We start from the raw sequence: 22,390 nt of genomic DNA on the forward strand, positions 1-22,390 counted from the left end.
CGGCGATTGCGGCCGCCGCGCGCTCACAGGCTGCAGGCCGTGTCCAGGCTGAACTCCCGCTGTCGCGCCGTCCGCCTGAGCGCTTCCTTCCATCATGCTGTGGAGGGGCAGCCAGGCGCTCCGGCGCTTCTCCACCGGCCAGGTGAGTCTGGCCCGGGCGAGCGTTCTGGCTCTCCCCCGGGGCTGTTATCCAGACCCTGGGGCCGGAGGGCCGGGCGGCGGGGCTGGGGGTGGGCATGGTGTTTAGACTTTGTTAAAAGCCAAGACAGCGTTTTTAAAACTGAGAGACTGCGGAGAAGGATCCGGAGGGAGTCTTGGGTAAGGCTTGTCAGGGGAGCCATTGTCTTGTCTGGGGAAGGGGCTGAGGATGCGGCTTTTGAACATCTACGGTCTGGCTGGGATTGACAGGGTGGCAACAGTCACTTGGCAGGGGAGACAGAGTCGGCTTCCTTTCCTTTTTTCATTTCAATCATGAGATCCCTGGTCAGGAGACGGAGCCGATACAGGACCCCGACCGTCTCTGGAGGAGAGTAGTATTCAAGTCAGCTGGGTCCCGCTGGGCGGCCTGAGAGGTGTGAGCGCTCCCGACTGGCATTCAGGGCCCATTCAGATAACGGCCCTCCGAGGTGTTGGCTGCAAGCTCATTTTTCCTGAGCTGCAGGCGGCAAGATTGCTAGGGTTACCAGGCGCTGCAGAAGCAACCAGGCTGGAACAGTATTAAACTGTAGCGCAGGAACCGAGCCGTGGCCCAGCCCCGCGCCTTGGAATTGCATCAGCTCCTCCAGAAATGGAAAGAGAGCAGACACGTTGCATATGGCCCCGGGCGAGATGCCTCCCTGCATCCAGGCTGACTCAAAGCTGTTTAGGGAAGAAAAAACAATTCATCTCATGTACATTATCGCTTTTATAGGAAGTCCATGCTTCCTGGGCCGTGAAGGAATTTGCTTTTTGATTCCTCTTCTTTGCAAAAGTCCTATGCGCATGTACACATATCCAGATGTAAAAAACTTGAAGGCAGAGAGAGAAGTCTTGAATAGCACCAAAAACCAGCTGAGCAGTGCATACATGGAAAAGCTTTTGTCTCCCAGACAGCCCCGAATAATGGGGATTCACTTTACCCCATCCAGTCCTAGTTATTTGGGGAGTATTCACCTTTTTTTAAAAAATAAGGAAAAAGAGACCTGCTCTTGGGGAGTTTTTGCTTGCTCTGGACTCCTCCTTAGCTTTCTCTTGCCACGTGGCATGTGGGAATATCTGGGTAGGCAGGAATCAGCAAGGACTGGTGCTTGCCTATTTTACTGGACTCCTCTGTCAACACCTTTCATTGAATTGTCTTTTTTTTTTTTTTTTGAGAGCAGAGGGATTCTTGAAGAATGCAAAGATGGCAATAGTGGGCTTTACATAAGATTTCAGTAATAAAAGTTGAACATCCCAGGTGGCGAATGACATAGATAAAAACGTGCATGTAGGAAAGCACCAAGCATGGTCCGGGTCAGGGGTCAAGGGTCATGGGTCTGAGTCTGGCTGTACCCAGGAGTACAAGTGAAGAGCAGTGACATTTGGCTGGGAAGAAGACAGGTTCTTCTGTGGCCAAAAGGAAGATGTGGAATGACAAGTGGAGTGCTTGGGATATTTTACTCCATAAAAAATGGGGAGCCATCCTCTGGATGGCATTCTATAAGAATTGTTTGAAATCAAACATGGTATAGCCACTATGGAAAACTGGCCATTTTTTATAAAGTTAAACATATACCTATGCTAAACCCAGAAATGGCACTCCTTGGTATTTACCCAAATACCTGTTTATGAATGTTTACAGAGGCTTTATTCATTATCAGCAAAAACTGGAAACTACTTAAATGTCCTTTCTTTGGTGACAGGATAGACAGTAGATAAATCCGTCCATATGAGAGAATCCTACTCAGAAACAAAAGAGGAGTGAACTCCTGATATGCACAACAGCATGGATGAAACTCAGAAACGGATGCTAAGTGTAAGAAGACAGACTCAAAGGGCTATGTTATAGATTTCCAATGATCTGACATTTTAGAAAGAGTAAAACAATAGTGATAGAAGGAAGTGGTTGTCAGGAGCTGGCCCTAGAGGAAGAATTGACTATAAGAGATTGTCTCTCAAAGGACAGAAAGGAATTTTGGGGGACGATGGAACTATTCTTTGTGTTGATTGTAGCAGTGGTTAGGTGACTGTGTGTCTGTCAAAAGTCACAGAACCTTACACTGAAAAGGGTATATTTTACTGCATGTAAATTATACCTTCATCTTTAAAAAGGCAAAAAAAAAAATCATAGGTGCTTTTGAGTTTGGTATTAAAGCAGAATGAAAAAAAAAGAACTTAAAATCTAGCAAAATCCAGTGGGAAAACTAGTTTATAACAGTTCCTGATAGAATCGATTTTTCCATTCTCTGTCTTAAAGAAATGGACTTAGAAATGTTTAATGATTTCGGCTTAATGACGTGGCTGGATCTTTTTAACCACTGCAGCTATAGATAACAATAAAACCCTTTGTCTATTAGTTACTATGGTGCACCTCCAATATTTTGCCTGGTTCATTGCATCTTAACTTCTCCCCATGGTGGGGGTTGTTTGGCCTTCATATTTATTTTGCACTCTCCTATTTAGGTTCCTCTGCCAGGGTCTGGGACAAGTCTAGTTGCTGGTTCTGGGTTCATAGCCTGGTTCCAGAACTTGAGGTTACCTTATGATCAAGAGTTTGGATTCTTCCCTTCTTGGAACCAAGTACTGTCTTTACATCCTGGTTCTAGCAACCAGGTCCTTGTCTCTGAATTACCTGACCCCCTGCTTTGGTGTCTACTTTGTTTTTAGGACCTTCAAATTCAACTTCAAACTGTATTTATTTGTATATTATGTACTGAGCACTTGCTCTATCCTGGAGATATGATATAATAATAATAATAATAATAATAACAAGAACAACAACAATAATAATAATAGATAGCATGGATATAGCACTTAGTATTCACCAGACACTGATATAAATGCTTTACATATACACTCACTTATCTGCTTAACATCTCAATGCGGTAAGTACTATTATTATGCCCATTTTACAGAAAAGTAACTGAGACCCAGAGAAGTTAAATAACTTTTTTAGAGTTTCACAGCCAGAAAGGATAAAACAATAAACAAGAAGTAAACAGTCCCTGCTTTCAAAAAAAGCCCATAGACATCCCTATTTTAAAAATCTGTTATCCTTTTTATGATAAAAAAATGTTGGCCAGATATCCAAGAAAGTCCTCATGAATACATTCTTTATATGATTATGCAATAGGAAAATCAAGTTGCACAAGTTTGTCCTTTACAGTGTGTCATGAGTTGTGTTTGAATCATACATAGATTTACATCTGTTGCCTCTATTAGTCTGAGGGTTTGTTACAATAAGTAACATGGGCTTTTACGCTATTGCAAGCTACATCCTGTCAATATATTGAAGGTGGATTACTAGGTCAGCTTTTATTTTCACTATCTGTTCAATTCTCAAACACTAGAGGGGTGCCCACCAGACGTTAATTCATGCCTCGCCTGAGTGTGTGTCAACATAGAAATAAGACAGTATCACTCTCCTGCTTAAAGTCATTCAGTGGATCTCACTGTCTTCACAAAAAGGTCCAAAATATTTGATATAGACAAGACTCTCCCTAATTGGTGTTTTGACTGTCCCTAGAGTGTCACTTGTCATTACCCTCCAATTTCCAGTATTGAACCCACTTTGCCCACTCATTCATTTCTTTGTATATGCTGCCACCCCCCCCCCGGTCTGAAATTTCCCAAGGACCTCCCATAATCCCCACCCTCCTCTTGGCCAGCCCCTAAGATGAGTGCTCTACGATCGTTAGGGAGTTCTCTTCTTGGGAAGTCTACCAGGCTTCCACACCCACACTATGCTTTCCTGTCCTAGCACTATGATGTCAATATGTCTTTACTTGTGGGTCTTTCGTGCTAACTGGTCAACTCCTGAGGACAGGGACCAGTCTTCCTTGATCTTTTACTGTAGAGATCTCAAAGAAAAACGCCCACAGAAGCCAAACAGGCAACACAAGCGAAGGATTTGAACTAGAGGGAGGGAAAGGCCATGGCCAGCCAGAGGAAGGGGGCAGCTGCTGCTCAGCTCTAGCCGACTGTTGCTACATGGAAATGTAGACCACGGCTGACAAACCTCCTGATTTCTAAAAAGAAGTCAAAAACTCAGCCCACTAAGGTGAAACCCCCTAAATATGTTACCACAGCTCTTTGACAAATGCTCCGTGGGCCAAATAAAACATTCTTGCTGGGCATTTGATTTGCAATCCCTCCCATGCTCTGTTCCCAGAGCATGGTAAATACTCAAGCCCCGTGGGTATCTCTTGTACACTGTCAGGCATGATGCGGGGCACCATGTGCCAAAGGTTCCACAAGGTGTTAGGCACCTCGCTGTCTCCGAAAAATTGACTTTGCTTTATTCGTTTGTGGAAAGGCCCTTCATGTAAAGCTGTCAGTTCTCGCAGTTCCTGATGGGAGTAGCTTTGGCCTTATTTTACACCCTCCTCTTCTATTACGGTAGCACCTGCTCACAGAAGCACTTCGGATCAGGGCAGAATCGTAGCCTTGACCCTTTACGTTTTCTATAGAAAATTGTCTGGGTTTCGTTTGTTTGTATTTTAATCTTTGGAGCGTAATGAGAATCCACTTAATTTGCTTCCTGGAGGATTGCACCAGGATGTGGAGAGCCTGGGAATGCAACATTTAATAGTTTAAAAAGCAAAAGCTCTGGGGGTGCCTGGTGGCTCAGTCAGTAGAGCGTTGACTCTTGATCTTGGGGTTGTGAGTTCCAGCCCCGTGTTGGGTGTTGCCTGCCAGAGGCTCTTGCAAGGCTGACTGTGATCAGTAGAGAACCCCAAGAGAATAGCACTTACCACCCAGATTTAGAAATGCTGTGAGTCATTTTATGCCCCATCCTCTTCTTTCTCACCAATATAACAGGCACCTGTAGTGCCTCAAAGAATGTTCTCTGGTCACCAGACCCGCCCTGCAAATGAATGGTGCCCATCTCTCCTGTCAAGACCACCAAGGTATTTCTTTAGAAATCTGATGGAACTGTTTGCCACAAGTCACCTCTCAAACTGTTGTCATATTTTTCTTTAAAAAAAAGGGGGGTGGGGACGGACCTTCAACATAGAAAAGTGATAGAAACGTATCTACCGAAGCGAGACAGATCTGGGTTTGACTTCTGCCTCTGCCCCTCATTAGCAGTTTGTTTGATTTCCCTGAGCCTTTTGTATTCTCACTAGTAAAACTGGTTACTGTGAGTCCTAAAGACATATGATGAATAGTTGATACATTTTTTTAAAATTAATAAACAGAGCTCAGTGCAGTGCTGGGCTGATGGCACATTTCCAGTAGGAAAGATCCATCATCAGCGTTTTTTATCCACCCAGGTATTACCTATGGTATTATTATTAATAATAATAATAGCTAACATTTGTTGAGCATTCATTCTTGACACACGCTACACTAATGCATTACATGCTTTATCCTGATAAATCCTTATAACAGCCTTATGAAATAGATACTATTATTATTCAGATTTTAACTGGTAGGACCTGTGTTATGGGAAAATGATGGACACTAATAACCAGTTAGAATCTGAGGGCTGCCACTTAGTAAGTGTTTGACTCCAGGCTGTATCTTATCTTCTCTAAGTTTTAATTTCTTCATTCTAAAGTGGCTTAGGAATGCCTATCTCCAGGAGTCATTGGGCAATCAAAATGAGGTAATATATATGAAATGCCTGGCACATACTAGGGTCTCCTTAAAATGTTTGCAATTACTTCCAGCTCTGCTTCCTGACCCGAACTCCCCAGGGCAGAATCTTTTTATGTAGCAGGCAAGCGCATGCTCTCTATACAGCAGAGATTCTCTGACTTTAGTGTGCCTCTGAGTCAATGGGAAGCTTGTGAAAATGCAACTTCCTAGGCCCGCGAGTCTGACTCAGTGGATCTGGCGTGGGGCCCAGGGACCCACAGTCTCAGCACGTCCTCCTTGCTGATTCCGCCAACACGGCAGTCAGTCTTCAGATCATAGTTAGAGAAATAAGACCGAGGTAGAATATCCCAGTCTGGCTTTTGGGAATTATGCTAACTCATTGTAAACACACTTAAAAGCATAAAATGCGAGCATGTCTCAGTGTTGCAAACTCACCCTTGTGGCTTCAGCTTTAGCATTAAGCTCAGAAACTGTTTCAATGAATGTCGTATTTCCAAAGATACTGACATTTCTTTAAATACTGTCTCTCTAGGGGAGTGTCCAGTCTGGAATTGAACTCCAAGTAACATTACATTTGAGTCAGCTCAGCCTCTTGGCTCTTTTGCATTCTAAGAGTAGCATTTTAGAGGTCTTAAAATATCTGGTGTTGGTAGCGATGTGAGGTAAAGCCAAATTTTTAAGGTAGGCAGCATGTTGGTTCTATTTCAAGCAACAGCATTAATGATAAGATTTGTAGATGGAATATGTACAGAACATTTTGATGTTTTTGATAAGAATGAATGAAATAATCACGTATTATCTATAGGCAAACTGTGCTGTCATCACAGAGTTCATCTGTTTGCTTGAAAATATTTGTTAGATGTTGAAGCTCTAGGCTCTTTGGGGATAGAAACTTTGGCTGGCCCTGGAAAAGAATTTTTTAACTAAAACCTTAATTGTTTAATTATCAGCTTAGTTACAGGGAACATGCGAACCCATGTGCTTTTAAGTTCATGCCTAAAAGGGGTTGCTGTCTACACCCTTAATAAAGTGGGAAATAAGGGAAAATTGTTTTCTCATAATCAGATTTTCACAGTGAAGCTTGACTAATTTAGAATGACTGTCTGGAACATTAAAGAATCCCAGTTAGAGTGAAGGGGGAAAAAAATTCTAAATCCAAAGCCTGTGGAGCCGTGTTCTACCAGGGAGGAATGTGCATATGACGTCATGACCCTCTGATGACCATCTCTACACCCACCATCCTGCATCTAGGCTGTTCCACCTGCGGCTTTTCACGACGGTCTTAACAAGCATCATGTCAACTTATTACCCTAGCTTTGTGAAAGGGTTCCATTGGGGAGAATTTACAGGAGGTATAATTGCTTAAAGAGAATTCTTTAAGGCTACAACCCCTTAGTGCTACTCTCGTCTACATGGTATCTGTGTTTTTGGTAATCAATGTACTTTTGTACACCGTGTTAATCTTCTAAAAGGAAGAAAAAAGAGGTGGGTGGTGGTGGTAACTCATTTTGATTATCTTATTTTTAAGAACAAGGTAGGCTTTAGAGCCAGCCAGATCTGGGTTTAAATCCCACCTCTCCTCCTTTTTGCCAGTATGACCTTGGGGATATGGTTGACCTTTCTAAGACTTGGTTTCTTCATTCATTAAATAGTGTAAAATGGGAGATAATAAAACATGGTAGTTGCAGTGATTATATGAAATGAAATGATGTGCAGGCCTTAATTCTTTATCTGAAACCTGTGGGACCAAATATGTTTTGGGATTCAGAATTATCCCCATGTTAGAAAGTTAACATGGTACATAGACAGTATATTCCATACAATTCACAGCAGGGTCTGGGACCGTATCTGTAACCAAATACATTGATCTTTCTGCAGCAATACATATAGATATTCATATAGTCCTTATAAATACCATAAAAAAAGACTATAAGTAGCAGTATATCGGTTCAGGTCAAGTTTGAAGCCCAAAGAATTTGTGCAAACTTACAAGAAACCTATAAAGAACATTCCATTAGAGCAATCCAGGTTTTGAGGCCAAATGGATTTGGGCCATTTACAAGGATTTTGGAATTCTGGATGATACGAAGAAACACGAAACTGTGTCTAGGATGTGGCAAAACCTCTAAGACATTATTGAAGCTTTGACTTAAACAGTACTTTGTGTCAGACACTGCACTGAGCTTCTTATTGCCTAATAAGGCCTCTACTTCAATCAAAATTTTGTGAGGTTGGTGTTATTATTCCCATTTCATGGGTGAGGAAAAAAGGCAACAGAAGTTAGTCGCTTGCTTGAGGCCACACGACTAAGATTTTGACCTCAGGTAGTCTAGCTCTAGGGTCTGCTTGTGACCCCTGTGTTACAGACCACATGTTAGCTCTTGGCCTCCTTTGGAAGTTGAGAGATGAGTCCAGCTCTTCTCTCTCTATCACAGGGCCATAAAAACATCGTCATGTTGAAACAGATCTTGGTCAGAGTTAAACTCCTTTTAGCTATGAAACTTACACTTACTTGGTAACATCTGGCTTCATCTCACCAAGGAGTTGGAATGGCTTGTAAAATATATGCAACCCCAATGATTATGATGAATAATCAGGGGAATTAGAGCAAAGGGGAAAAGAGGAATTCTTCTGTGTGAAGTTATTTTCACTACTATCTATGTATAATGTAGCCTGGGTCCAGCGTATGTCAATAATGTAGCTCTTTGAGATTTTCGTTGTCCTCAAGGCAGCTCGTTTGATTGAAAAAAGAGTATTTATCATCCATATGCCTTCTATCCAGGCCAATATCTGTCATCGTTGAATTGTTTCACAGGTTTATTTCAAAAACAAGCTGAAGTTGGCACTCATTGGTCAGAGCCTCTTTGGGCAGGAAGTCTACCACCACCTCTGCAAAGAGGGCCACCGAGTTGTAGGCGTGTTCACAGTTCCAGACAAGGATGGAAAAGCTGACCCGCTGGGTGAGTATATCTTGGAACTACTGACTCAAGGACTCTGCACTGACCCGTGCAGCACCAGCCCCAGCTCAGACCCCCTACCCCTCATTAGCATGTCTACACTTCTACTTCTTTGCCACAGGCCCCAAAGACCCAGACTAGCAACCTCCCCTCTGGGTTCTGCCACATCCACTCTACCTGTTGAAAGCCTTCTCAAGCCAAGTCTACTTGCATGATAGATATAGACTCAATCCCCCCTTCTCCGTGGACCTCAAGACAAAGGTGCAGGGCCCCATCGTATTAAGAGTTTCTCCACTTACCTCCAAGGTAATCACCAGGTCCATCAGAGGAATTTCCAGGCTTATGTTTTTTCTGAACTACGCTTGTGACTTTCCAAAGGTGTTATAGAAGATCTAGAATAATGTCTGATTCAGAGGTTCCAGTGGAAATGAAGGGAGGGCCACTTCTAGGAACAGAAACTGATGTGGGATCATAAAGAATGCATTTGAGGATAGCCATCCTCAAAGCAAATCCAAAATGGGATTCTGATTTGCAATCTATACAGTTGACCCTTGAACAACACAGGGGTTAGAGGCCATGACCCCCTACACAGTCAAAATTCCACATATAACGTTTGACTCCCCCAAAATTTAACTACCAATAGCCTACTGTTGACCAGAGCAAGTCTTACTGATAATATAAGCAGTTTTTTACCACATTTTTTGTATGTTATATGTGTTATACAGTGTATTCTTACGATAAAATAAGTTAGAGAAAAGAAAATGTTATTTAAAAAATCATAAGGAAGAGAAAATACATTTACAGTACTATATTTTTCAAAAAAATTTCACATATAAGTGGGCCCACATCGTTCAAACCTGTATTTTTCAAGAGTCAACTATAGTTATGTTGAGAATAGGTGTTAAGACACAGAGATAGAAACAGTCTACAAACCGTACGGATAGGGAATCAGAATGAGCAACCAGACATCTTGGCTTTTGAATTAGATCTTCATAAATCACTGGTACAATGCAACAGATTGGTTGGAAAACACTGATCTGAGATAACCCTTAAATTTTATCCTTTTTTTCCTCAGGAGCAGCAGTTCTGAGGTTTATCCTAATTCTTGTTACTACTTTACAAACAATTATATTTTAACACTATTTTTCAAGAGTCAAGATAAAAAAAAGTTGGGTCAAGAACACATATGTACATATGAGTTTAATCACTTGATTGAGAAATTATCCTTGTTTCAAAAAAAGGTTATCCCAACATGGGGACTTTGGAGGGAATCTGCCTCGTGAATATAGACCTGGCTCCAAAGGCAGAAAGGGACAGGTTCCTATTACGGGGACTGTCTGTGCTATTATTATCTATTCTCACCAGCCTCGTGTGGGGGATATTTGGGAGGACTCATATTTGGGATATCGGATTGGCTGTTGAATAACATTAGCTTCAGTGACATAGAAGTCCATTTATCAAGTCTGAGTTGGCCATGAGAGTGATGGGGCAGCTCTATATTTATCACGTTGCAGGCTCCTGCTCTTTGTTGTTTCATCATTATCAACACTGGGCTTTCATCTCCTGGTCCAGGATAGCTGCTGTAGCCCTAACTATCAAGTCCGCATTCCAGCAAGCAGGAAAGGAAAGAGGGGAAGCAGAAGGCAAGCCTTTATTCCGGATATCATCCAGAAGTTGTACATATTAGTCCCACTTGTATCCCCCTGGCTAGAACTTGGTCACATGCCAAATCTGTTTGCAGAATAGACTGAGAAATGTAGATCTTATTCAGATTGGCTATGTGCTCAGCTAAAGTATAGGAATCCTTGCTAAAGGAGGAAGGGGGGCAACTAGCAGTCTCTGCCATGCACGTGAACTTCAGAAGAATTGCAAGCATGTGACTCTTAAAGTTCCTTTCCAAGGATGTCCTGGAAAACTTTCCCTAGTGTCTGGTCCCAGGACTGTGACTTCCTTTCTATTGGTCATGGCCATTTGGGCCACTGGCATAACATAGATAAGAAAAAATACCAATCTGACTGGTGGAGGAGGCTGGGATGTGGTAGAGATGTAGTTAACGGTATGTGTTTTGGGGTCATGGAATTAATTCTGCCTCTGCCACTTACTTGCTGCATGATGATGGGCAAGTTACTAAAACTCACTAAGCTTAGTCCAACAGATTATATGAAATAATGTATATAATGTGCACAGCCCTGTGCCTAGTTCATGAAAAGTGGTCAAAATGACAGTGGTTAACCATTCTTGTCAGAATGGGCAACTAGAGCAGCCCAAAATAGCCCTGGGGCAGCCACAAATCAATACAGAAGAATGACAGGCGGATGCCGCAAGCCTATCTCAGTGGCATAGATTTTTAAAATGAAGACTTCTAAGTTTCTCATCTCATTTTTCTTTCCCAGTCTAACCTTGCACAATTTTCTCCCAGTTTCACCTTTTTTTTTTTGCCACGATTATTCATTTTTCTATCATCTGAAAATGAGTTGTTTACAGTTGTTTGAATGTTTTATGAACATTCACATTTTGTAAACATTATTTTATGGGTCTCTCCCATTCTTCAAAGTGAATTGATCATGGCATTGGCTTAATGGCCAGATTCCTTCAGGACTCACTTAAGATTTGGAATTTAGGCTTTTTAGTGCAGGCATCATCCCATCCAAAGTCAATGCAGGTTGATGATCCAATGGGGGAGAAAGGAATGGAAGGCCAAAAATACAGATAAAATTGCCTAAAATGTAGTTGCTTTGAGTTGTTGGTAGAAAATTAACATATATGCTTAATATACGTAAGGTATGTAGCTAGTAAAAGTGATACCTTATTATGGAAAAAAATGAGCTAGTGCTGTCTGAACTTTGAAGGACCGTTCCTTTTCCACACAAAGGTAGATGGAGCCATTCTTTTGCGAAAGGACATTTTCCACTGGAAAGAGCCTTGGACCTTCTCCAGTATGTCAAAACCCTCACGAGGAGCATGTATTTTCCATTCTTGGCTTTTCTCTTCCACTAACTTACCTGGTGAATTTGGGAGAAGGATCTAGACAAGCCCAGCTCAGCTCAAAAACTTTCTCTCTTCATCTTTTGGGATCTCACTGTTTGGTGGGGAGAATGTGTTCAAATCTCCAGTTTGCCTCGTGTTAAAAGAAAATAGAGCTACCCTATGACCCAGCAATTGCACTAGTGGGTATTTACCCCAAAGATACAGACATAGTGAAGAGAAGGGCCATATGCACCCCAATGTTCATAGCAGCATTGTCCACAATAGCTAAACTGTGGAAGGAGCTGAGATGCCCTTCAGCAGATGAATGGATAAAGAAGATGTGGTCCATATACACAATGGAATATTACTCAGCCATCAGAAAGAACAATTACCCAACATTTGCAGCAACATGGATGGGACTGGAGGAGATTATGCTAAGTGAAATAAGTCAAGCGGAGAAAGACAATTATCATATGGTTTCACTCATTTATGGAGCATAAGGAATAGCAGAGAGATCAGTAGGAGAAGGAAGGGAAGAACGAAGGGGGGATAAACAGAAGGGGGAATGAACCATGAGAGACTATGGACTCTGGGAAACAAACTGAGGGTTTCAGAGGGGAGGGGATGGGGGAATGGGATAGGCCGGTGATGGGTATTAAGGAGGGCACGTATTGCATGGAGCACTGGGTGTTATACGCAAAATAAGGAATCCTGGAACACTACATCAAAAACTAAGGATGTACTATATGGTGACTAACATAACATAATAAAAAATTTTAAAAAATAATAATAAAAGAGACTTCCCTCCAGGAAATAGGCATGGGAAGGTGCTCGTGGTTTTCCATCTGCGCTAGAGGGTATGTCTAATCCGAATGCCAATGTAACAGCTCCAAATTTAACAAACGAACAAATATTCTTTAAATGGCTGTATCAGTAATAAAAGTATAATTTTTTTACCTATAAAAGAAAAAGCTTTCAGTTAAAATTTTAAAATGTTATCTAGCCAAACTTTTGAGTTTCAATATATTATGCCCTCAAATATATAAATAAAAATCACATTAGGAAAATGGATGGTGCATGATAAAATTGTAACAGGTTAAATCCTGGTCACAATCTAAATTGTTCTTCACCATGTTTTATTTGCAAATGTTTCTTGAAGCTGTAAAACCGCAATGTGTGAATCCATAGCCATATTAACTTAGGGCCTTTTTTTTTTTTTTTGTAATGAAAATAACTTTCTTTTTCATGCTCAGCTCTAGCTGCAGAGAAAGATGGGACCCCAGTGTTCAAGTTCCCCAGATGGAGAGTCAAGGGCAAGACCATAAAGGAGGTGGCAGAGGCCTATAAATCTGTGGGTGCTGAGCTAAACGTGCTTCCCTTCTGCACACAGTTTATCCCTATGGATATCATTGACAGCCCAAAGCACGGTTCCATCATATATCACCCCTCCATCCTTCCCAGGCACAGAGGAGCCTCTGCTATCAACTGGTAAGGATTTTGTTTAATTATAGAGAAGATGGGCCTGTTTCCACTGCCTTTGATCTTTCTGTTTTTTATGTAGGGGATCAAGAAAATAGGTATGCTTGAGCAATTTTGAGGCCCTGATTGATTGCTTCTCTTGCATGAACTCCCCTGAGACTTATCAGTACTACATGGGCTAGACAGCATTTTCAAGAATAGTCTATGAAGTACTGGCTCCATTGGATAGAACTAGGTAATTGAGCAAGCAAAGGTTCTGGAGTCAGACAAGTTTGGTTTATGCTGGATTTCTTGATCACTGGACTTCTGAGAACCTTTTATGTGTGCTTTCGTGAGAGCATCGTAATCTCCAAGAGGGGATCTGAGTACACCACGTTCCCAAACTTATTTGACCATAGAACTTTTTTTCACTGGAGCATCTCAAGTACATTTCAAGGAATGCTGAATTACCTGCAATTATCTTCTTTGTTCTGTCTTCTCCCATTCAAATTTAAGCTTCTTGAGGGAAGGGACTATGGTCTAACATTTTTATTGCCTCAGGTACACTGTAACTCCTAAATGGCACAGGTACACTCTTCTACCTTCTCTCCTTTACCTGGCCATCCCCCTGATTTCGCTCGGTGTCAAGTTATGAAACAGGCAGAGATCTACACTTAGTTTAAATGTGGTGAATGACATTTCATTGTATTCGGCATGAATCGATTTTCTTTTTTCCTCTTCTAATGCTACTGTGTGGCTATCTTTGCACTTAAACTTGTATTTTTTTCTCATTTCACATTGTTTCCACATGCGGAATCACTGTATCAAAGTATATGAATGTTTTTGGGGACACCTGGGTGGCTCAGTGTGTTAAGCGTCTGCCTTCGGCTCAGGTCATGATCCCAGGGTCCTAGGGTCCAGTACCACATCAGGCTCCTTGCTCAGCCGGGAGTCTGCCTCTCCCTCCCCCCTCCCCCCTGCTCATGCTCTCTCTCTCTCTCTCTCTCTCTCTCACTCTGTCTCTCTTTCAAATAAATAAATAAAATTTAAAATAAACAAACAAAAACAAAGTATATGAATATTTTCAAGCCTCTTGATAACATAATGCCAATTAATTCCTCAACATTTCTGAAAAGAGTGACTGATTGATTCATTGACTTAGGTCTTGCTTGATTAGTAGCTCCAAGATTTAAAAATTATTTAGGTCGTGAACATGGATGATACATTACTTCATACTCTCTTGAAATTAGCCTAGCCTCTGATATGCTTTTGTATGTATATGTCCACATATTCAGCTTATTTGTTGTATTATAAGCTCTTATGGGTCAACATTTTTTCTTAGGCTAAGCTTCTTTTTTTCCCAGGATTTTATTTTAATTAATTAATTAATTAGTTTGTTTGTTTATTTATTTATGAGAGAGAGAACACACGCACACATGCATGCCCTTGGGGGTGGGGGGAGAGGACAGTAGGGGAGGAAGAGGGAGAGGGAAGGGAGAAGATCTCAGATCTCAAGCAGACTCCCGGCTGAGCCCTACATGGGGCTTGATCTCACAACCCTGAGATCATGACCGGAGCTAAAACCAAGAGTTGGAAGCTGAATTGATGAGCCACCCAGGCACCCCTAGGCAAAGCTTTATAGAACATAAAATACAAAGAGTTGAATTAATCAACGATCTTTTACTATAATTTACCTAGACAATCTAGAGCTAATTCTGGCTCTGACTTATACCCGAGTTACATAACCTAAATAAATAGTTATGAGAGCTAATAAGTTCTCCTCTACTGAGTATCCTTTGTCTTATCTTCCATGATCTTATTCTGTCTAATATAGGGCCAAGAACAGTGTAGGACCCAGGTGGGCAAAATTGCTCGATGCTGCAGTAGAAAGCTGACATTGGAAGTTAATGAGTGGTAGTAATGACCAATTCTAGTGCCCTTTTGAATAGACTAGCAGTCATTAGTGTGTATTAACAAGAAAGACTATAGATATGGGAATGTATAAAATAGTGGTACCATTAAGTAGCACTTTTTATGAATGCTGACATCTCCTGGCTGTACTGTTAATTTCTCATGGTAGTTCCCTCACTGTCTACTTTCCAGTGTGACGATCTTGCACTTTATTTATTTATTTATTTTAAGAGAGAGAGAAGAGAGCACGCGTGAGCCGGAGAGGGGGTGGTGGGAGGGTGGGATGGGGGAGGAGCAGAGGGAGAGGGCAAGAGAGAATCTCAAGCAGGCTCCACACTCAGCGAGCCTGATGTGGGGCTCGATCTCACGACCCTGATATCATGACCTGAGCCAAAATCAAGAGTTGGCTGCTTAACTGACTGAGCCACCCAGATACCCCATTACCTTGCACTTTAATATCACTAATTCATCACTTTGTGATACATTAAAGCAACATTTTAAGTTGAAGCTCTTCTTTTCACAGGACTCTAATTATGGGCGATAAGAAAGCTGGTTTTTCTGTTTTCTGGGCTGATGATGGTTTAGACACAGGACCCATCCTTCTTCAGAGGTCGTGTGACATTGAACCCAATGATACAGTGGATGCACTTTATAATCGGTTTCTTTTCCCTGAAGGAATCAAGGCCATGGTTAGTATATCTACACCCCTCAAGAAGATTTAGTAAAGCTTTAACATTTCAGAAATATTTTTCTATTATTGAGAAATTTCCCATATTAATGTTTACAAAAAATATAAAGCTGAAAACAAAATTAGACTTTATATTTGCCAAAAGAATGGTAAATTTAGGGTGGGAATCCAAACATTAAAATTTCTTAGTCTAGGAAGCTTGTTCTTCTGAGAACAGTGATCAAATAGATGGAGTGGCAATGAAACTGCTTCATTTATTTTGCCAAATACTTGAATCGCCAACCTTGTTTAAAACGACTAATTGTAAAGAAGTGTACAGAATCTTAAGGAATTTTACTATGGAAGTTGGACTTCAAAAGTATTTGAACTCAGTCTGTGTAACAGGGTGAAATTTGGCATTGCTTTATTTATTCAGATGCACTGTGGGTGAAAAGCTCAAAGCATGTGCACCACGAAGTAAAATATATTCGCCTGTAAAAATATTGAAGGATAATTTCAGGGTCATTTAACGTTTTCTGAGTTGGATATGGTAGAAGTAGCCACAAAGAGATGGATGCTAAGACGGTATGAAGAAGCAGCTATTGGTTTTGGAGGGAGGAGAGCAGAGCTTTGTATCATTTAATGATTATGAGAGTAGGGCTTTGTTGTCAGAAGGACATCAAAGTTCTCATTCTACCGCTTATCTGTTCTATGACAATAGGCAAGTCACTTGGCCTCTTCTGCCTTGGTTTCCTTATCTGTAAAATGTGGACACTACCTGACTTATAAGGGCTGCTGAGAAATTAAGTAGCATTTGTGTAAAACACTTGGCACACAGTAGGTTCTCAAAAATGATCATTATGATCCGAATATTATTATGTGTGTTCAGTGGCATTTGCTCAAGCCCAGATCATGCACCTGATGATATCACAGCCAGAAGTGGGTAAATGAATGGGCTATGAACTGGCCCTCTTCCTAGGGTGCCCCCTCTGCATGCTCTTGGAGAGGTTAGTCAGCAGCTGTGCATACGGAGAGACCCAAGAACTCAAGCTCACATAGGCCCCCCTGTGAAGGAGAGAGGCTCTCAACTCAAGGCAAACATGAATCTGGCACAGAAAAGAATTCAGGACACATCCCAAAGGCAATTAAACTCACGCATAGATTTTTAACTGTTTTATAATCCCAAGTGTCCTGAGCTAGAAAGCAAGGCAAATTACTTAAATATAACAACGCATCACTTTCTAGAATCATCATGATGAATAGAAATCACTCACACGGACTTACCTTACAATTCTATTACTGAAAATCCCACTAGATTACCAAGGGAAGGTTGATATTTGTTTCAACAAGGGAGTCATTTTTAAGAGTAACAGCTCGATATTGGCAGTAGGGAGACTTGGGTGCAGATCTCGCTTCGACACCCACTAGCTACCTCTGAGCTCTTGAGCTAGTTGCTTCACTTTTCCAAGAATCAGTTTTCTCATCCATAAAGCTGGAATAATAATATCCACCTGGCAGGATTGGTGCGCTGTCTGCAAAGGGTGTTTTACATAAGTAGCTACCACATTGCCCGGGACATAGATGGAACTGAAGAAAAGGTACTTGTTGTCATAGTTTGACTCTCTGGACAGATTTATTTACTTATTTATTAAAGTTTTATTTAGTTAAGTAGTCTCTATACCCAGTGTGGGGCTCGAGCTCACGACCCTGAGATTAAGAGTCACATGCTCTACCACCTGAGCCAGGCAGGCACCCCCGGACCAATTTATATGTAGCAATTCTGTCCAGCATAAACTTCAGTTAAACAGACGATGCCATTACTGACCATTGGGCTGTAACACAGGTCATGTTTTTGACTTTAGGTGGAAGCTGTCCAACTCATAGCTGATGGAAAAGCTCCTCGGATTCCCCAGCGGGAAGAAGGGGCAACATATGAAGGTATCCAGAAAAAGGAAAATGCTGAGGTATTTATATCAACTCAATAACGCACCTTAATGTTCTTGGTCCTTTACTTGTACGTAGTTCCTGATGTACCATTTCATGGCCAAAAGGTAGATCTCCAAGCCATCCTGTTCTATTCTGCCCCCACCCTACTTCCGCCACCGATGGAGAGAAATGTTTCTTTACCTATGACACTCATAGCATTAGGAGATTCAGCCTGTGCTCTGTGCTTTCCTAGATTTCTTGGGATCAGTCGGCCGAAGTTTTACATAACTGGATCCGAGGTCATGATAAAGTCCCTGGAGCTTGGACAGAGATAAATGGACAGGTACGTTCTAGGGACCAATTTGTGTGTGTGTGTGTGTGTGTGTGTGTGTGTGTGTGTGTGTGTGTGTAACCTTCGTAAGAGGTATTACACATAAATCCGGGGCAGGTTACTTACCCTTTGGGTGCTGTGGTTTCCTTATTGTAAGTGGGACTCTTTTATTAGTTATTGGTCACTATGAAAATTAAATGAATCGACAACACATGTTAATTCATTGAAGTACTTGTCTCTGGCACAGTATTCAATAAACGTTAACTATTATAGTGCTCAATAAGTGATAGCTAATAATCATAGAATTATAATCACAAATCAGTTAGCATCACACTCTCTTGGTTAGTCTGAATCCAGTCCTGTTTCCATTAACTGGCCCACAAAGCACCCTGTACTTCCCATCAGTAATCGCACTGGACTGTAATAGTCTGGTTGCTCCCCACATCTCCCCTCATGACTCCCACCACCACCTTCACTCCCCTTTGAAAACCCTCGCTTCAGGCTGCGAAGTCTGTGAGAACTTTTTGTCTCATTCACCTTTGTATCAATGTGAATAAATGGTAAATGTCATCTGGATGTGAGGCCTTCTTGAGTCTCTTCAGTCGTACCTGCATAGATTAGCTCTTGCTTTGTGTCATTTCTACAGATGCTCGATACTGTCTCCCACGTTGGGGTCTTCCAATTTTATCATAAATGATAATTCCAACTTGAGCCTGCTTGCAGGGAGGGCTGCTTGCACACGCCCCTGTTTGTAGGTGTAACTCCCTCCGGTCACTATCTGGGTTTGGTCTCTTTCTTAGATGGTCACATTCTACGGCTCATCATTGCTGAAAAGCTCCGTGCCTCCTGGAGAACCACTGGAAATTAAAGGTGCCAAGAAGCCTGGTCTTGTTACCAAAAATGGACTTGTTCTTTTTGGTAATGATGGAAAAGCAGTGAGTGTTCAATATGGTCCCCTACAAAGTAATGTTGTTGGTTTCCTTCTATAACCCCAGCTGCTAAGGGAATGTCTTTCACAAGGTAATCTGCCTTTGCAGTGGGATATGGGAGGCTCGAGATATCTGTGCCCTATTTCTCTCTGGGGATGAACCGGCTCTGGGAGCCTGGGTGATAACAAGCCTGCCTGGGCTGCACCCCAAAGACTCGCACAGTCCGCTTTGTGATACAGGAGAAAGAGCTTGGAATTTAGTCCGGAAACCGATTGTGAACCCCTCCTCTGTCACTTACTAGCCTTGGGGAGAATGCTTCTCCCCTCTGAGTCTTCATTTCCCCATCTATAAAACAGAGTGTAGTCTCATCTGTCTGCCTTCCCGCTGCTGGAGTCTGGGGAGATAAATATGAGGGATGTGGTCCTCTTCAGATGCTCCTAGCCTTGCCTCTCATGCAGGCACCCACTCACACTGCCTGTGTTTGGGAGCATGGGCTCTCGGCTTCAGTGGACTCTTTGAAGAAAGCAAAGCGGAACTTGCAGCTTGCACATACATTCTGGTAGCGTGCAGGGTAGATCGCTTATTAGAATTGTAGGCTTCAGGGTCCAGCTAGTTCTGGGTTGTAACCCCAGCTCTGTGGCTTACTAGCTGTGTGGCACTGGGCAAATTACTTAACCTCGTTGAGCCTCCATTTCCTTAACAGTAAAATGGGGATAAGAGTGGCACCTGCTTCCACCAGCATTTATGAGATTAAATAACGTATATATATATATATATATATATATATACACACATACATACATACATACCCAGTGCTGTGCCTGTTACAGAGTAAGTGTTCAGATGATGGCAACAAGAGGAGGAGAAGTAATCATTGTAGTAGTGGGAGGAAGAAGCAGAATTATAGTAGGTTTCAGTCTAAATATGTACATTCATGTGTCAATTTTTCAGGAACTTATTATCCATTTCGAGATGTATTCCCCCTAGACTTAACTTTCTCCTTTCTGCTGCCATTAGTAAAATACCATATCAGTCCTTTTACACATAATGGTGAGTGCTTTCAATCCATATTTTTGTATTTGCCAAATAACACTGATCCTTGTATTCCTATATGACACTCCTTCTCCACCGACCTCACTTTTGGATTGTCCTAATCTTCTGTTCTTCTGCTTGTTTTGTTGCTATTTTGTAGCTGATGGTGAGAAATCTGCAGTTTGAAGATGGAAGAATGATTCCTGCTTCTCAGTACTTTTCAGCCGGGGAGACATCGGTGGTAGAACTTACAGCCGAAGAGGTGAAGGTGGCAGAGACCATCAAGGTGAACACATGGATGTCCTTCATGTTACTCTTACCTTGAAACTGAAGCAGTTTTGTAACTGGACCATCAGTCTTCAGAGTAGTGAGCATGGCACTTTCTTGCCTCTTTTTTCTGTTAGCTGCAGTAGGAAATCAACTCCAAAATTTATATGCAAATTTATTTCTCACTGACAAAATTATCCGAAGCAATTCTAGGTTGGCATGTGGGTGAGGGGTGAAGCTGGAAAGTAAGGATTGGGGGGGAGTCATTCGGGGACCCAAGCTCTGCTATCTCCAAGGTCACTGTAGGGGTCATCTATATTCCAGACAGCCAAGAAGGGCGAAAGAGCACAGAAAATTGTGTGAAGGAGGTTTTTCATGAGTCAAGATGAGGAGTCAAGTTCACTTCTGCTCATGTTCATTGGCTAAAAGTCAGTCATGTGGCTGATCTAACTTGAAGAGATGCTGAAAAATGTAGTCAAGCCACGTATCCAAGATAAAAAAAAAAGTAGGTTTGGTTGAGGAGCTAGATGGCACAGCCTTCATAAAAATTACCCTTGCTGTATAGGTCATCTGGGCTGGAATTTTAAGCAATGTCCCTGTCATTGAAGACTCCACAGACTTCTTTAAATCTGGAGCAAGCTCAATGGATGTTGTCAGGTAAAACAGTCACCCTATTGACTCCACCCGTCCCCTAGGGACTTTGACTTTGAAAATCCAATCCAATCCTTCGTTCTAGATGTTATCACTTTACCATACCCACTATACTCTGTTTCTCTTTTCTTCATCTTTTTTGGATTGTTTGTTTCCATGGTCAAACACATATATTTCCTTCCTCTTTGTTGCTAGCCAGGAGTTGTTTTCATATCTCCTATATACCTAGAAAACCAATGCTTGTAATTGTTTGTTTCTTCTTAAAATTTGTCCTCACGTGTCTTGGCTAATTTTCCTCCAACATGGCATTGGAATAAGAAGTTCTAGATGAGGGGCGCCTGGGTGGCACAGCGGTTAAGCGCCTGCCTTCGGCTCAGGGCGTGATCCCGGTGTTATGGGATCGAGCCCCACGTCAGGCTCCTCTGCTGGGAGCCTGCTTCTTCCTCTCCCACTCCCCCTGCTTGTGTTCCCTCTCTCACTGGCTGTCTCTATCTCTGTCAAATAAATAAATAAAATCTTAAAAAAAAAAAAAAAAAGAAGTTCTAGATGAGAACGTTAATCAGGAATTACCTACGTAGTCTGATTCAGAGGGGTACCCAACATTGATTATACTTCCCCCAATATCTTTTTTTTCTATCCCCCCAAATTACCCAGTAAGATATATCTAGAATAAGGATTATCAGGGTACTTGCAAGAGGAAGAATAATTATCCTATAGTCAGAATTTCTCTATAGAGGTTTATGGCAAGTTGAAAGAGCTAGAGTCCTAGAAGTCTCTCTTTTATGGGGGAAAAAAAAAAGTCTGTGAGGATCCTAATAGTGGAGAGTCTCGCAAAGGTATTTTTTCATTGAGGGCCGCACTGTGGCCATTCACTAACTAAATTAAGAATGCCGCTCCTTATGTCAAAGAAAGTGAGTGTTCTCAATGATTATTCACTCATTTATTCCACAAAATTCATTGAATATGTACTATATATCAGGAACAGTTTTGGCACTGGGAATAGTGTCAGGAACAGGACAAAGTTCCTTTATTCATGGAATTTTTATTCCAGTAATTCAAATAATCATTTCCAGAGCAAATAGCATTATCCAAGTTGAGAGTTTTTGTTCCTCAAATTACAAATTTCTCAGCTAGGATTCACGAGTTCCCTGAAACTTATAATTTGCTCAGTTAAAGATCTCAATACTATACTACTAACATTATTTTTTCGCTAGCAAGATGCTCCTGCAAGAATTGTCCATTTTCTGTTTGAGTATCTGAATTACTATAATCACCTGGCATTGTTATCTTTTTTTTTTTAAAGATTTTATTTATTTATTTGACAGAGATAGAGACAGCCAGCGAGAGAGGGAACACAGCAGGGGGAGTGGGAGAGGAAGAAGCAGGCTCATAGCGGAGGAGCCTGATGTGGGGCTCGATCCCATAACGCCAGGATCACGCCCTGAGCCGAAGGCAGAGGCTTAACCGCTATGCCACCCAGGCGCCCCTGATATTGTTATCTTGGACTGCCAAA

General features: G+C 41.8%; 1 protein-coding gene across 1 annotated transcript in view; it reads left to right on the forward strand.

Annotated features, from left to right (window-relative positions):
* ALDH1L2 (aldehyde dehydrogenase 1 family member L2) overlaps window positions 1–22,390 on the forward strand; it is a 54,456-nt gene continuing 32,066 nt past the window's right edge. The window contains exons 1-9 of the mRNA XM_045779987.2: window positions 1–142; window positions 8,597–8,741; window positions 12,959–13,193; window positions 15,598–15,763; window positions 17,604–17,705; window positions 17,921–18,010; window positions 18,799–18,933; window positions 20,120–20,245; window positions 20,792–20,883. Coding sequence (XP_045635943.2) covers window positions 95–142; window positions 8,597–8,741; window positions 12,959–13,193; window positions 15,598–15,763; window positions 17,604–17,705; window positions 17,921–18,010; window positions 18,799–18,933; window positions 20,120–20,245; window positions 20,792–20,883 — 1,139 coding nt within the window. The 5' untranslated portion in view covers window positions 1–94. The remainder of the gene's footprint in view (window positions 143–8,596; window positions 8,742–12,958; window positions 13,194–15,597; window positions 15,764–17,603; window positions 17,706–17,920; window positions 18,011–18,798; window positions 18,934–20,119; window positions 20,246–20,791; window positions 20,884–22,390) is intronic.

Source organism: Ursus americanus, chromosome 17 (genome assembly GCF_024610735.1).
Source record: "Ursus americanus isolate L20-20 chromosome 17, mUrsAme1.1.p, whole genome shotgun sequence".
In the NCBI taxonomy this organism is placed as follows: domain Eukaryota; kingdom Metazoa; phylum Chordata; class Mammalia; order Carnivora; family Ursidae; genus Ursus; species Ursus americanus.